The sequence below is a fragment of the Asterias rubens genome, chromosome 5 (genome assembly GCF_902459465.1).
Source record: "Asterias rubens chromosome 5, eAstRub1.3, whole genome shotgun sequence".
Lineage (NCBI taxonomy): Eukaryota > Metazoa > Echinodermata > Asteroidea > Forcipulatida > Asteriidae > Asterias > Asterias rubens.
In genome coordinates this window covers 6770167-6786612 of record NC_047066.1, presented here as the reverse complement: position 1 = coordinate 6786612, position 16446 = coordinate 6770167, and the positions used below count along the sequence as shown (strand labels likewise).

The following is a 16446-nucleotide window of genomic DNA, read 5'->3' as shown; positions in this document are numbered from 1 at the left end:
ATTACCTTCTGTAAGCCCTGTAAGTTATTTTTAAATCTGTGAACTTTTTTTCCTTTTTTTCTGTACCGAAAGTGTCCAATGGCTTTAATTGACTTGTTTGCTTATTATGTTTATTTCTTTGCTTGTTGTTAATTGTGTGTAAAGCGCTGTGGTTAGAGTGCTATATAAATACCTTGTATTATTATTATTACATTTTGCACATTGTTTCCACATCAAACAGAGCCCAGGGTCGGAACCCAGGGCCGGAGACGGTGCCCAAGCCGAGGTTTTCAAAAAGCTCTTGGTTACACCACTTTAATTACAAGATGGCTGCCAAATGATAAAGCTCGGCAGATTCTTACCTAGACTTGTGGACAAGTTCTTGTGGACAAGACTTAAGATAGCGTTCTGACTCGATTCCTGCGACACTGATAATCTTTTTAATAGATATTATATTTGCATCAGGATAAAGAATATTGTTTGGTTTTACCCATACACCAATGTGTGTATTAGCTCTGTATACTCAGCAATGTTCTTGTGTGACTGTTGGCCCCCGCAAGACTTCCGTCGACTATGGTCTCATTTATTGGAGAGTAGCGGTTGGGAGCCAGCAGCCTTGCGCAGGAGCAGTCTTTAATTGCGGTGTGTTGCGCTATCACAACATTAACGACTTGTCCAAAAGTCTCTTACCATAAAATGCAGCTGATCTGTAAGTTATGTTGTGTACAGTTGTAAATGTTTTATTCTATATTGTTGTGAGCTTCGTCAAAAAGACCAGAGAGGGACACATTTTACAGATTGAACTTTTTTGAGAAATGCAGCAAGGAGCACTGCTTACATTATGATAATATTTATAAAATAAATCTATTGTAAATTAATTATGTATTCGTAATATGTGTAAGTGGTGTTGCTGTTTTCGTAAAGAAAATTATTGATAAACTACAAATGGGCCCCGAGGACATTGGAGTTGACCAGTCCATCATACAGCAATTTTTTTCTTTTCTTCTTTTCTTGTTAGTTCTCGTTCAGCGTCTCCATCTGTAAATAAATAAAAATTCTAGTAATTTTACTTCCTTGTTGTTGAAAAAAAAAACACAAAGATCACGGTATTAAAAGGTCATATCTTTTATCCTAAATCTCTAGATGTCTGTTACAGACAAACAAGAGTACAGCATAGCTTCTGTCTGGCTTATAAATCTATTTAATGCTGATAAACACACCCGGTGTCATGACCGGGTTTCAAACGTACACTCCATTGACTAAACCACCAGAACTTGAATTTGATGATCTTAAAGCCATTGGACACTTTCGGTAAACAGTATTGTCCATGGCCCACATTTCGTGTATCACAACTTATATATAAAATAACAAACCTGTGAAATTTAGGCTCAATTGGTCATCGGAGTCGGGAGAAAATAACGGGAAAACCCACCCTTGTTTCCGCACGTTTTGCCGTGTCATGACATTTGTTTAAAATAAATCCGTAATTCTCAATATCGAGAATTGATATTGTTTTAATGTTTTCTCAAAAAGAAAAGCATTTGATGGAATAATATTTTAAGAGAAGTCTTTCACCATTACCTTCTGTAAACCCTGTAAGTAATATTTGTAAACCTGTGAACTTTTACATTTTTTTCTGTTCCAAAAGTGTCCAATGGCTTAAACCACTTGGCCATGACACCCTAAGATATTTGGAAGCTTACTGTTGTGATCTTACAAGACATGTTTCGCAAGGATTACTACAGATTTAATTGTGAATCATGAACTGTTACATGTCTGTATGTATCGTTACTAAAGGTAGCCATCTTTAACCTGGTTATTAATCTCTGGCAAGAAAGAGGGGCTATTACAATTCAATGTAATATCAACACACTTACATTTTTGGCTTAAACCGCTTGGCCATGACACCCTAAGAAATTTGGAAGCTTACTGTTGTGATCTTACAAGACACGTTTCGCAAGGATTACTACAGATTTAATTGTGAATCATGAACTGTTACATGTCTGTATGTATCGTTACTAAAGGTAGCCATCTTTAACCTGGTTAATCTCTGGCAAGAAAGAGGGGCTATTACAATTCAATGTAATATCAACACACTTACATTTTCAGTACTTTATCCTTGCCTCCGCTGGCCACTCTCTGCCCATCAGGGCTCCAGTCCACAGCATACACTTCATCAGCGTGTCCGGGTAGATCGATGGATATCTTGCCTGACTTGACATTCCAGACTTTGAGTGTGCTGTCGGAACTCCCACTGCAGATCAGTCGGCTGTCTGCTGACCAAGACACCTGTCGGGGGAAAATACCACAAAATATCTGATTAGTAGAAAATGTGCCTTAAACATATTCAAAAGCAGAAATTATGCCAAAGGATACAAAGCACTAGGTATTATTACTGCAAGGAGTGGGATGAAGTTTGAGATATCAGACCTAATCCTTAGCACCATGTAATGGTTTACAAGGTGCTGTGGCGCAATATGCTGCCAATCCAGCCAGGACAGCGGGGCGAACCCCTTCTCTTTACGATAAGCGCACTGGGTTCTTTTACATGCGTTTACACAACACATGGGACCAACGGCTTTATGTCCCATCCGAAGGACGAAGCAATGGTTAAGTTACTTGCTTGAGGACACAAGTGTCATGACTGGGGATTTGAACCCACACTCTGCTGATCAGAAACACCAGAGTTTGAATTCGGTGCTCATAACCACTCGGCCACGACACTTCCGATTTCCATGTAGTTCGTTTCTCAGTCATACCGTTGTAAACTGAAAATCAAAGTACCAGGATGTTGCCTCTCTTTTTAAACAAAGTTGCAGTTGAATACGTACAAATGTCCCAACCAAACTACAGGAAAATAAGGTCACATTAATTTGTTTTATATTTTGTAAAATATTCAAATATTCACCTGATAAACTTTGTTAACATGGCCCCTCAGAGTTGTCAGAAACCTGAACAAAACGAAAAATAATTGTATTAAAAAATATATTTATATACCAGCACATCAGGGTAGCAGGATGCAACAACAATTGTTTTAGAAAAAGCAGTGTTATCAATGAGTTTATTATTTGCACCTCGTCGACTTTGGAACTTTTACAGAGTGAGGTTTCAAACAATTCCATTAACTTCACCCTTTCGTGCGTCTTAAAGACACTGGACACTATTGGTAATTGTCAAAGACTAGCCTTCACATTTGGTGTATCTCAACATACGCATATACAATAACAAACCTGTGAAAATTTGAGCTCAATCGGTTGTCGAAGTTGGGAGATAATAATGAAAGAAAAAAAAACCCTAGTCACACGAAGTTGTGTGCGCTTTCTGATGCTTGATTTCGAGACCACAAATTCTAAACTTGAGGTCTCAAAATCAAATTCGTGGAAAATTACTGCTTTCTCGAAAACTACGTCACTTCAGAGGGAGCCGTTTCTCACAGTGTATGACACCATCAACCTCTCCCCATTACTTGTTACCAAGTAAGGTTTTATGCTGATAATTATTTTGAGTAATTACCAATAGTGTCCACGGTTTTTAACCCTTACCCTTCCAAATCCTTCAAAGGATTTAGAAGGACCGAGGGATGTAGGACAACATGACAATTGCGGCACACAGGAGTTCTATCAAATCACATGCACGGTTGGTTAGTGAACCACTAATGAAAATTTAAAAACTTGACGCAGCTCAAACCCATAAAGATGCCATTTATCGGGAACTATTACACTTGAGTATAAGGTCCATGTCACACAAGCCAATTAACAGGCAACCAGTCACCCAGAAGAGAATCGTAAGACAATGTTTGAAAAAGTACCCATATTATGCTTTTAGAGTGGTCTTATAGCATTTACTATAGTCGCTTGCCTCCAAGTTGGCTGTAAATTTTGCCTCATGTGCAGGCATGCAACTTTTCCTTGGATCAGCTGATTTCCTCTTGGTTTTACCATACAAGTTGAAAAATACTATACAAAATCATTGAAATTTTGTATTGCTTCTTTTTTTTGGGGTGAAGGCCCTAAGCTCTACAGTTCTTTACCCTCCCCACGACATTTTTCATTTGCAAAAAAAAACCACTCACTTCCCCGATCTGCCGTCCCAAAGTTTAATGGACTTGTCAAATGAAGCGCTAGCAATTAGCCTGGTATCCGGCGAGAATGCAACCTCGTTAATCAGTTGTTGGTGACCGGTCATCCGCGCTATGGGTTTCTTGTCCTCTGACGGTTGCCATAGAAACAGAGTGAAATCATCAGAGCCAGAGACGAGTCTTTCTGGTTCAGTGCCCTGTGTGAAGTTAAAAAAAAATTAAAAATTGAAACTCTGGAAATATTTATGAGGCTTGTTTTGAGGGGTGATTACTAAATCATGCCGATTTTTGTTGGGAATAATAATGAGGGAGCATTACTGGGTTTTAAATATTCAGGCAAAATTGTAATCGCAAAGTGCTGCCAACATTTGCATCTTGCTATCAGGGAGATTTTGTACGACAATCAGGGAGTATAATCAAGGAGATTTTCAAATGTGTTCTTCAGGACAAGGAAAGATTGGTTTCTTACTTTCTTTTCAGAAAAGTTTCTGCAGGAGCAGGGACAGTTGGTAGCTCTGATTGCCCTGTGTCTCGGCTTCAATGTTCAAATATGGCAAAAAGGTTCTAACTTGTTTATCATTTCTAAATTTACTCATAGACACAGTCTTATTCCACCACCAACAATAACAATGTTAAAGAACTTCGCATTTTAACCACAACAGACCAAAGAAGAGTCTTTAAAAAACATACCTTTGCACTATTATATCTCTCCAATGCCATTCTGGACAGTTCCTCCGCTGTAAAAAAAAATTAAACAAAAAGCGTTTAATGAGCAGAGGTTTTGTTTTACAATGAAAAATTGTAGATAAAAGCAATCTTTTTGCACCAGTCAGTTAATTCTGGTAATATGCCAGTATAGCACTGCATGAAACCTCTTTGTTCGTTTAAAAGCAATTTTTAAGGAAATTATTTTTGTTACGATATCAGTTCTGCAAAAATTTCAACTTCAAGATTTATCCATAAGCACTAACCGTGTCCCAAGTCCTCTAAATCCAACATCAGCGTCCAGGTTCCAGTCCAGCCCTAGCAAATACTCTTTGTTTAACCCCAAATCATTTCAAATCTACAAAGTCAGTTTCCCTTGTGGTTTATTACTTGATATTCAAATAAAAAGGTCTGACATTTCTTTATCCTTTATCGTACCTGATTCAGTAATTTTTCTGTATACAACCGAAGCCTTGGTCGGGTCACACGCCCCCGTCCTCATGACATAATCTGTGCTCAGCGCCATGGTGTTCACCCAGTGGCCATGCCCTTGTAATGTTCTGCACAGTGTTCCCTACAAAGAAGCAACACACAAAATAACCAAATTATCCTTAAATATGGTGATAATTTTAGTGGTTGGCCATAAATCAAATTTTTTGAAGCTACCAAGGGACAAGCAAATTAATCAACAAAATTATTCATGTTAATTATGGGGGAATTATTGCTGAAGTGCAAGCTTCAGGTTTCCGCATGATGCAAGGTTTTCAAACTATTCGTGTTATGGGGCCATGCAATAAGTTGAATGGCCTTTTGACTGTGTTCTTTCTAACTAGTTCTTCCCTCTGTGAATTTGATATACATTAGCTCTGTTTTAGATCAGTGCGAAATGGACGATCTTTTAAAATATTTTGCTCATAGCATTTTTTAGTCCCGGGCAGACCCGCCAAGCACCGCCCACCCTAGCTACAACACAGGAGATTTTCCAGTGAACATTAACAAAATTTCTCCAAGGAATCATAGGTTATTGTTGTTTAGGCAGAATACATTCGTTTTATTCCTCTTGCCAAAACAATACAACATGGTCAAAAGGTATTTAAACTCAAATTGGTAATTATTTTTCTGCATATATGAAACTAAGATTTACTCACATCTTCAGCCCTCCACACTTTGACCGTCCTATCTTGAGATGATGTGTAGAGTAGACCATTCCCTCCCCACTTCACACATGTCACTGACTGTAGATGACTCGATAATGAGCGCATACACGTTCCTAACGTTACGTCCCAAAGACGCACCGTGGCATCCTGCAGTAACAAACAAGCAATTAAACTATCTCTAAATGTGACTTGTACTAAGGAAAAACAAATAATCAAAAATATAAACCACAAGGGAAACTAACTGGGTAAATTCTAAATGATTTGGAACGACCCCCAGATATTGACAAAATAGGGAGACCGCCAACATAGACAGCTCAGTTGGTAGAGAGCTGGCACGTTAATCCGGAGGTTGTTGGTTAGAGTCCCAAACAAAAATTATGTTGGATGTACTCAATTACACAGGAGAGTGAAAGTATATTTGGCGAGTGAATTCCAAACTTTGCATGGTGAGAGAGGACTGTTTTGTTTGCTACCAGTGTCTCAAAAGTCTCCAAGTGTAAGGATTTATGGAGATTAAAGCCCTGTTCATAATTCACGCAAAAGTAAAGCAAATTTCCTTGTGTCACAATTGGGGAAAAAACAGCGTGTACCAAATTATTCCTACAACAAAACTCGCTTTTGGGTGAAGTTCGATCTAGCCTTATGCCTAGAGTACCTTTGAGGAGCTTGCGAGATGTCTGCAGTTTGCATTGATGTGAAGAGGCTCCCAGGCTAAGGAGGTGATCCACTGTCTGTGACCGGTCAGCGCTCGTCCTACTTGCTTGCCCGTCTCTGGGTCCCACAAAATAACCTGTGTACAAAACAAAAAGATGATAGGATTTAATAGTTCTCTGGCTGTGACCACAGCAGCACACTGACATGCGCATGCCTTATTGAAAAAAAGTAGGAAACTCTAATTGAGTACAATTGGTAACCTATTATTTTCACATGGTACAGGCTAAAAAAGACTTCTCACTGAGGGGAGAAAAAAAACCTTTTTCTCAGCCTGGTGAACAGAGAAAAAACTGCAAAACTCTCACCTGACTGTTTTTACAACCCGAGGCGAGCAGACGTCCATCTGGAGACCAGGCTATGCATAAAACCCAATGTTTGTGGCCTGCAAGAAAGAATGAGAAGTTGGCCGGCTTAGTTTACTTCCCTACATTAATGCAAGAATAAAATAATCTACCAGGTTTTTGGAAGACAAAATTATTTTAAAACTGTCCAAGAATGAAAGAAATGGGGATAGACAGCAGGCCTGATACTTCACAGAGGCAATGAAGGGGATTGCCTCAGTTTCCTCTGGTCATTGCCTTGGTGCCCTTGAAATGCTCCAACAGAAATTTACAATTCCCTCAAAGTGTGCCCTTAACCATTGAGAAAATGCCTTAGTGCCCTTGCTCTTTCAAAAATGAAGCATACAGGTATGAGATAATACTTTTTTATATCAATACAATTTAAAAACAATTTATGTGTTTGTAGTTGCTGGGCACCTCTGCAAAACAATGTTTCACTGAGAGGTTTCCCATGGGTAAGTAATAAAATGCACAAGTCTAGTACCTTACCTTTGCAGGTGTGATGTGGAGTCTCTGTGTTGACATCCCAGAACCTGACTGTAGTGTCTCCTGATCCACTAGCAAGATATCTGACAAAATTGAGAATACAGACATACAAAAATCAATGAAAAGGGTTTCTCCACCCAAAACATTATAAGGCTGCCACCATTTCCACTTCTCCTGGTCCAACGGTCGGCAAATGTATGTATAATTTTAAGTCAAACCACTCATTTCATAAGTCAACTTAGGCAATTTTATGATAAATCTAAGCCAGATTTTGTCTATGCTAAGCAATGTTTTGTGCTTAACACTCAGCTGTATAAAGTTTGGTCCCAGACAGGGGGCAGTGGGGGGTTACGACTGTCTTGACCTTTGTAAAACTCCAAGCTTGATCTTATCATACTGTTCGGGAGTGGGTAGAACATATAAGGGCCTAATTTAATAAATTATGCTTAACAATTTCCTACTTAGCAGAAATAAGCAGGACACCAATCACTAATAATTGTACATGTGACATGGTATTTTGGCTGGTAACTTTAATCTGGTAATCATTTCGTTGCTGTGCTTAGCAATGTTTTTGTGCCTAAGCAGTGCTATAAGGAAGGTGCTAAAATGATAAGAATTCTGCGCTTAAGCAACGCTATCAAATTGGGCCCAGGCCCAAGGAAGTCCTGGCCTACCTGCCATCTGGGCTAAACGCAACCGAGATTACAGCTTCAGCATGTCCCTCGATGGTACTTGTGCATCTAGTGACGGCACGGACCCTGAAGATGGCCTGAGGCTGGTACACGATGTTCAAGACCTTCTCTGTTTCTGTCTCCTGTTTCTGTGTCTTGAGGGTCTCATCCAGACTTGAGGTGACCTCCGTCTCATTGATGAAGAACGTGTATGGAACCGGCTCCTCCTGTGGGGAGAGTTTGATGGTATAAAACATTGTGAGAAACGACTCCCTCTGAAGTGACATAGTTTTTGTTTAAAAAAAAGTAATTTTTTTCCACAAATTTGATTTCGAGACCTCAGGTTTAGAATTTTTGAGGTATTGAAATCAACCATCTAAACGCTTTGGTGTAGGGAAGGGCTAGGGTTTTGTGCTGGCGTGTGGGGAGAGGGGTCAGTGCTGGGGTGTGGGTCATCATCACCCATCCATTACCTTCTGTAATATGGCATTGCATATCAACTGCAGCTTTTCTGTGCTAACATTGACTGGAAGATCAAAAGGGTCACCGGTTGTTTCCCCGGTCTCCGTCACAAATTGCGTCAAAATTCTCTCTCCCTCTTCCTCCATCTTGTGGGTTGAGATGACAACCGTTGATAGAACAGGGCTACTTTCAAAGCTACATAGTATAATATAAATAAGAAGAAAGTGAATAATGAATTAATGATACCGACCGCTACAATTTCATAAAATAAGGTTTGTTTAAATAATAAGGAAAATCTAGAATGTTTGTTTGTGTTTGTTGTGATACCATAAATATTAAAGGCCTTCCCTTTGTTGACAAAGACTCTGATGCTAGCCATGATCTAGGGTCAAAAATTTAAAGCCATTAAATATAATTATTCTTTTAAATTAACAATTTGTCCATGATTTATTATAATTATCTATACCGCAGCGCAGGTCCTTTTGTTTTGTATGTATATTATATGTAATACTTTTTTAATAGTGTAAAGCAGGCAAGCAGTTTTAATAATTGAATGGTGAGGACTCCATGATCACATTGTATGCAACAGAAGAGTTCAACCTGGCCTACATCATGTTGGACAACCTCAAAACTTTGAATGTTCCAACAATGAGGAAATTGTAAAAGTGGCATTTAAATTTTAATAAATAATATAATTTATTTTTACCAACAAAACTAGATTTTTTTTAAATACTAAAAAACCACAAAAAATGTCACTCAATTCAATTAATGATGTATAGTCAATCTTTGACTATAAAAAAATGATCCTAAAGATTTGTCAAACGAAATCCTTCAGTTTAATTAAATTGGTTCACATCTAAACATAAAATACTCACCAATCAGCCTCGATCTTTCCCCTCTGAATTACTTTTTTGTGCACATGCAATGGGATTGTAAATAAAGCACGTGTACTTTCGCTCAGCGATTTTACAGGGCGCCCTCAAGCGACAGCAGTATTTATTATGGCTGTCGAGTGCAAAAAAATGTGGGTTGTCTTTTTGTTTTAACATTATTTAGCCGACAGAGTGAAGGTGAAAAATGATTCGATCAATGACCTATGCCGTGTGGAGGGGAATGAACAGCCCTCTAAGAGGTGTGTATATCTCTGTGTATATTTTTTCTTCTTTTCACATTTCCTTCGTTTTGGTGACACAGTTATGCACCAAAACGGGAAAAATTTAATTTGGACTACAGAGGGCGCTGTGATAGATAGGCACTGTTTTGTAACATTTTTATTTATTGAAGGTAAATGCAATAGTCTATCCTATAAATAAAGTGAAGTAAATATAATGAAGTTCTTTGTGTCACTAACAAGAAGAAAAAACATGTATGATCTTGTCTTCACAATCACAATACACTTCTTCTAGAAACGTGTGATGCGGCAGAAAAATAACAGTGATTACCGAGCAGAAAATTGCATTTTTTGACGATGTTTTTTAATTTCACTAAACAAAAGGAAACACACATGATACAAGCATTATGAATGTATATTGAGTATGTGGGGAAAGGTTTGGTAGTGTTGAACAAAAGAAACTTCAGTTATTGCTGGCTAACTGTCGTAAAACTTTCACCTATCAACGCTGATTTGAAAAACATGCGTTAAGGAGGCCCAAAATACTAGACCCCTATAAGGCTCACAGGGGAGCCTTATAGTTATTGGAAGTAACAATACACCATTCATGGGATAGTTGCGAAAACGTAACCCTCCTCGCGACGGCCACTGCGCTAGGCCGGAGGAGGGTTACAAGATTCTTCGAGCGGCAAACGACAATCTGGTCCAACACGTATAATTTTGACAGCTAGTTACCAGATTTGCCCCATTTTTACCACTTTCAAAAATCTTGACACAAATTCTAAGGGCACGTATTTAATCCTCAACTCAATGTCTAATGAACACTCAAAAAACCATTGCATTGAGAAAATATTTTTGCAGAAAAAGGACAAAAACTTACCGGATCCCTGAGCAAATTCCCAGGTTTATATTTTGAACCTGTCGCATCGCTTTGCAAACGCTTTATTTTTTGGACACCAAGCGCTGAAGCGCAGCATCACTAGCCCCACTTAGGTTCGTCGTACACTCACAGTGCACATAAAAGCGAATAGGAGTTCCTCCCTCCTGACCTGACCTCAATGAGTGTTGTTCGCTCCTAGTAAGGAGCTGTTCAATAATTATATCAAGACAAGACACTATCATGATCTGCTGGCGAAACAATAGAGTTATTTATTGCTGATGATTTTACTGAAAAAATCTGTCATATTTCATGATATTTTGGTTTCATTCAAAACAAAATCTACAGGCAACCTCACAGGTCCATCTACCAAGGCTTTAAGATGCCTTCACACCTCTGTCACAAAACCATCCGAAGCAGCACTGGAACGAGAAACCGAAAGCCAACCAACCAACGAACGTCTGTCGGAAAACGATGATGTGTCGCCGAACTTCTTGAACCGTAATCCACGCAACCTAGAGAGAATGGGAGTGGCTAGACGAGATAAGGGCTGGGGCCAGAGCCATCCTCGCAGAAGTTACTGGCATAAGTAGGAATCTTTGTTTCTTTATAGGAAATTCCACGTTACAGTGGCCTCAGAAATCTTGTTTCTTGTACAGGTTTATAACTTTCTTGACTGATAATTTTGTACGATCAGCCTTGGAAGAATTTAGGCGGCTTTTGTCGACTTTCGTCGGCACAGCCATCCGAACAAATTCAAGTGAAAATAATTTGACTTTGACACTTTTTTCCTGGGTAAAGGGCGCCCTACTGTAAACTTCTACTCAAACATTTCAAATACACCAAGGCAATGACCTGGGGGTTTGGAGGCAATTGCCAAAGTATCAGGCTGACTTGCTGCAGTGATACTTTGTTGCTGTGAAGGCAAGGCAGCTTTCACAAACAACCAAACAAACAAACAACAAATGGCAAACTTTATAATTATACTGGGTTATTTCAAGGGGCACTACAGCAACGATGAATTGCCTCAATTGCCTCTATGGAAGTGTAAAGCTTGCCTAAAGAAATCCAGTGCACTAACTCGAGGCTAAAACTGAAAATTTCATAATACTACCTTAATATGTAACTATGACTTCAAAAGTGTCCAATTAGCAATCCAAACCGTACTGACGTATGGTCAAAAATATTTTTTTTGTGGATCCTCTTTGAAAAGCCAAATCATTGTAGTTCTGGGAATCAAAAATGCGAAACATGAAACCATAGTCTTTGTTACGTATACTCAATTCAATTTAGAGCACATTTCATAACACAACATAACAGTGTGGGTGTATTACGTCCTTGTTTGATGACGCACTTAAAGTTGATTGTGGGGCGAACAAAAAGAGATACCTTTTACTGGTGTTCTGGCTGCAGCTGTTGCTTAGGGTGGTACAAGGGGCAGTGTAATTGTGTTAAGGGGCCATTTAAAACTCAATAATAAAATAAAAAATCTATTTGGTATTTCCTTTTTTTTTAATTCTTTTGACGCACTAACCAAATATTGATGTTTAAACAGTGAATGGTTTCATAATTCAATTCAATTCAATTCAATTCAATTCAATTCATTTCAACTCACCTTTATTTCCGTACTTTCTTAAAGAAAAAAAACTTGAACAATGCAAACGCAGGAATTTTATATAAATAATAACAAATTGTAGTAAGCGGAAAGATAGCAGATAAAATAAAGTATGGGGGCATCTTCTCAAAGCCGAGGCTCGTAGTGAGGTGCCTTACAAGTACAAACAAAACAAGAACAAACTCGATATTAAACGGACAGACAGGTTGGACAAAGACAGGCAAACGAAATTTTTAAATGACAAATTAATCATTATCAGAAATTAACTATTAAAAACAAGTAATGCCTCAAATGAATCATGGATTTTTTTTTTAAGGTCTCCAACATCAGTAGTTTTCAACAGCCTTAACAGACTTAGTGTATTTTTCATTTGTTAATCCTTGCCCAATGGTGTTGGTTTCCCCCAGTTTGAGTTTTCCTCCCACATCTGAATCCTGAATTAGGATTTTCAGTTATCTCTTTAGATCCACCCATCACAATTTCAAAGAAAACAAATTCAATATTTGTAATCTCTGACAATTCTGAATGGCCCCATACATGGTGATTCAACCACAGCCATGGCCACCAATTCACACTCGACCTTCCCTTCTATTCGGGGCCCAATTTCCTAGGAGCTGCCTAAAGCACAAAAATAAGCTAAGCACAAAACAATTTTTGGTTACCAGAAACAGGTTACCAGCAAAACACCAACTGCAATTTGTGAATGGTTTCCTGCTAAATTACAAAACTTACTAAGCAATACTCTCTGAAAAATAGAAATTTGCATCCGGGATAAAGAATTTTAATTTTATTTTTTACCCATAATATACACTGATGTGTGTTGGACCTTTCCCAAACTCTGTGAAAAGAATCACAGGCATATTAATATTCTTTATCCCCGATGCAAATTTAACATCTCTTATCGTTGCGGTACCCCCTGCCAAAACATAGGATTCGAACTGCCTCTAGCTACCTGGCAACCTCGGTAGTCTAGTTGGTAAGACACTGCTCTAGAATTGCAAGGGTCGTGGGTTCGAATCCCACCTGAGTAATATGCCTGTGATATTTTTTCACAGGACTCGGGGAAAATACTGAGTATACAGTGCTAACACACATCGGTGTATGGGTAAAACCAAAATTAACACAGGCATATTACTCTGGTGGGATTCGAGCCCACTACCCTCGCAATTCTAGAGCAGTGTCTTACCAACTAGACTACCGAGGTTGCCAGGTAGCTAGAGGCAGTTCGAATCCTATGTTTTGGCAGGGGGTACCGCAATGATATAAGAGATGTTAAATTTGCATCAGGGATAAAGAATATTAATATTTCTAGAGAAATGTCTTACCAAATATACTCTCTGCTTGAAATGCTGTAAGAAATAGGCCACTGTACTACACATATGTTTTTCATGTTTGATTTATCACGTTCCTAATTTCTCCACACAGGTTACACTTTGAAAAGTCAAACAGACACATCAAAGCCTACGTCCAGCACTACAACGGCAGTGTAGTCGTCAGTGCCTCCACCAAAGAATGGGCCATCAAGAAGTGCGTGTACAGCACATCTGATGTTGCCGCAGCAGAGAACATCGGTCGCATCCTAGCCCTGAGGTGCCTGGAGTGTGGTATCGGCAACCTCCATTGGAACATCGATGAGGAGATGCTACAGTTTGAGAGGGTGAGTTGTCTCCTGACGATGAGTAGAGCAAGCTAGTTGAAACCTTGAGACCAACCCAAGAACTGACTCCGCGGTAGTACAGTTAATTACGTTCCTATAAGCTAAAGTAGTAGTCCCAGCCTATTTCTATACCATCCGCCCAGGTAATAGTTAATAAGCAGTAAAGTTCTTTTCAGAACTGAGAAGTCTCCCAAACCCCAAACAATCTACTTAATCTAATTAAGTGAGACAGTTCTCTAATAACAAACTCTACCTGGCAAGTACTGTAGATACACACATGGTGTTACCGCAAACCAAATATATTGATACCTCACCATGCAATGCCTCAAATCCTATATAGGATGAGTAGTCATTGTGGATGTGTCATGGCCGAGTGGTTACGAGAACCAAATTCAAACTCTAGTGTTTCTGATTAGCAGATTGTGGGTTTTGAGTTCCAGTCGTGAAACTTGTGTCCTTAAAGGCAGTGGACACTATTGGTAATTACTCAAAATAATTATTCGCATAAAACCTTTCTTGGTGACAAGTAATGGGGAGAGCTTGGTGGTATAAAACATTGTGAGAAACGGCTCCCTCTGAAGTGCCATAGTTTTGGAGAAAGAAGTAATTTCCACGAATTTGATTTCGAGACCTTAAGTTTAGAACTTGAGGTCTCGAAATCAACCATCTAAACGCACACAACTTCGTGTGACAAGGGTGTTTCCTTCTTTCATTATTATCTCGCGACTTTGATGACTGATTGAGCTCAAATTTTCACAGGTTTGTTATTTTATGCATATGTTGAGATACACCAACTGTGAAGGCTAGTCTTTGACAATTACCAATAGTGTCCACTGCCTTTAAGCAAGACACTTAACAATTGTTTCGTCCTTCGGATGGGACGTAAAGCTGTTTGTCCCTTGTGTTGTGTAAAGCACGTGCTCTTATAAAAAAAAGGGGGGGGGTTTGCCCTGGTGTTCCTGGTTTGATTGGCTGTATATTGCACCACAGCACCTTGTAAACCATTACATGGTGCTACATGTATGTAAAAAGGATTAGATCTCATAATTCAAATGTAGTCCCACCTACCTAATTTGGTGCTTTTAGCCACTCGTTGGCTCAGTCCAGTTTGCAAATCACTCTCTGTATTGATATGTTTTTTGTATATTTTCTTGTTTACAGATAGAAGCATTCGTAAAGGCCATGGAAGATGGTGGGATCATTCTCTCTGAACCTGAGGAAGTTTTTGACTTCAGAAAACCCATCGATTACTTCCCTGAAGAATACTGAGTGAATTTTTTTTTTGGTAAAGGAAAATAGAAGCCTTTGGTCCAAACTCTATTTATGGATTCCAATTATTCGTCGTATTCAAAATGATTAACACATAACTGATCCAAATGGTTTCGTTGATACTTAATTGTTTGGTTTCTGTTTGTGACAGTTGGAGGATTTCTGGTTTATTTTCTGATTGTAATTCGTTATCTACGTCGGGTTTGTCTATTCTTGATTTAAATGTCAATTAATTTCTGATACCTGTGCAAGACCGGGTCCCAGTGTCGGCAGGGGGTATTTTGAAGGTATTGTTACTAGTTACTCATTTCCAGTAAGTCATGCAGTTTTGGGTGCTTTTAGCATATATAATTTGGTTTCTGTTTATGACAGTTTTATTTTCTGATTATTATGTGTTAACTGCGTCATTGAAGTACGTCGGTTATGTCTATTCTTGATTTAAATGTCAATTAATTTCTGATACCTGTCCAAAACCGGGGCCCTGTGTCACCAGGGGGTATTTTGAAGGTATTTTTGCCAGTAACTCCTCTCCGGTAAGCCATGCAGTTTTTGGTGCTTTTAGCATATTATTTTCGTGTTTTTCGCCTTTATTGGGCCCTACTCTATTCTTGAAGTCAAGACGGTAATTGTTAAGCGTGGTGTGTAGTTACAGCGCGGTGTAGCTACGGGGATGATACACACCCCCCTTGATCCCAGTATGTGTGTGTGAGTCAGTCGCAATTCTGCCACGCGCTACCTACGACTGTTGCGTGTGTATAATTGCACTGTGACTGTTGCATGTACGGCAGACAAATAGGCAGCGCCTAACGACTTGTCTTTAAGTCTAGCCCTACTCTGACACATGAAAGATTAGACAACCTGATATTGATAGCATTTTTATTTTTCGTTGGGTTTGGATGGTTTGGGTTAGGGTAGCCTCACCGTTGTAACTTTTAGAGGCACTGGACACTATTGGTAAAAACTGACTTAGTAACGAGCAATAGAGAGCTGTTGATAGTTTAAAACATTGTGAGAAAAGGCTCCTTCTGAAGTGATGTAGTTTTTGAGAAAGAGGTAATTTCTCACTCAAATATTTGATTATACTAAAAGACTACAAACAATGTAACTAATGTTGGGCTTCACCAAGCGAGAATACTGGTCTTTGACAAATGTTTCCAGTGCCTTTAAAGTAAGTTGGTTAGGACTATGCCAGATTATAAAATCAAAATACCTGTTATGAAGCTATACTATTTTTGAACAAAAACATGAGTACTTTTTTCAGTGAACTTTCTCAAGTATGTTTTCTTATACTTCTTTCAAACTACAATTTCTATAAAATTTGTTA

General features: G+C 38.8%; 2 protein-coding genes across 2 annotated transcripts; one reads left to right on the top strand and one right to left on the bottom strand.

Annotated features, from left to right (window-relative positions):
* Positions 1-151: 151 nt before the first annotated feature.
* LOC117290025 (notchless protein homolog 1-like) lies at positions 152-9550 on the bottom strand. Its single transcript, XM_033771249.1, has 13 exons — positions 9469-9550; positions 8605-8788; positions 8135-8358; positions 7464-7543; positions 6939-7015; positions 6575-6709; positions 5911-6066; positions 5201-5336; positions 4748-4794; positions 4052-4254; positions 2888-2930; positions 2081-2268; positions 152-1017 (listed from the first exon to the last, which is right to left on the bottom strand). Exons 2-13 carry the CDS (start codon positions 8737-8739, stop codon positions 1005-1007), a joined length of 1437 nt encoding a protein of 478 aa, XP_033627140.1. The 5' UTR covers positions 8740-8788; positions 9469-9550; the 3' UTR covers positions 152-1004.
* Positions 9551-9583: 33 nt separating this feature from the next.
* LOC117290024 (39S ribosomal protein L18, mitochondrial-like) lies at positions 9584-16130 on the top strand. The gene is made up of 4 exons (XM_033771248.1): positions 9584-9725; positions 10930-11170; positions 13622-13853; positions 15015-16130. The coding sequence occupies exons 1-4, from the start codon at positions 9671-9673 to the stop codon at positions 15120-15122; spliced, it is 636 nt and encodes a 211-aa protein (XP_033627139.1). The 5' UTR covers positions 9584-9670; the 3' UTR covers positions 15123-16130.
* The last annotated feature ends 316 nt before the right edge of the window (positions 16131-16446 follow it).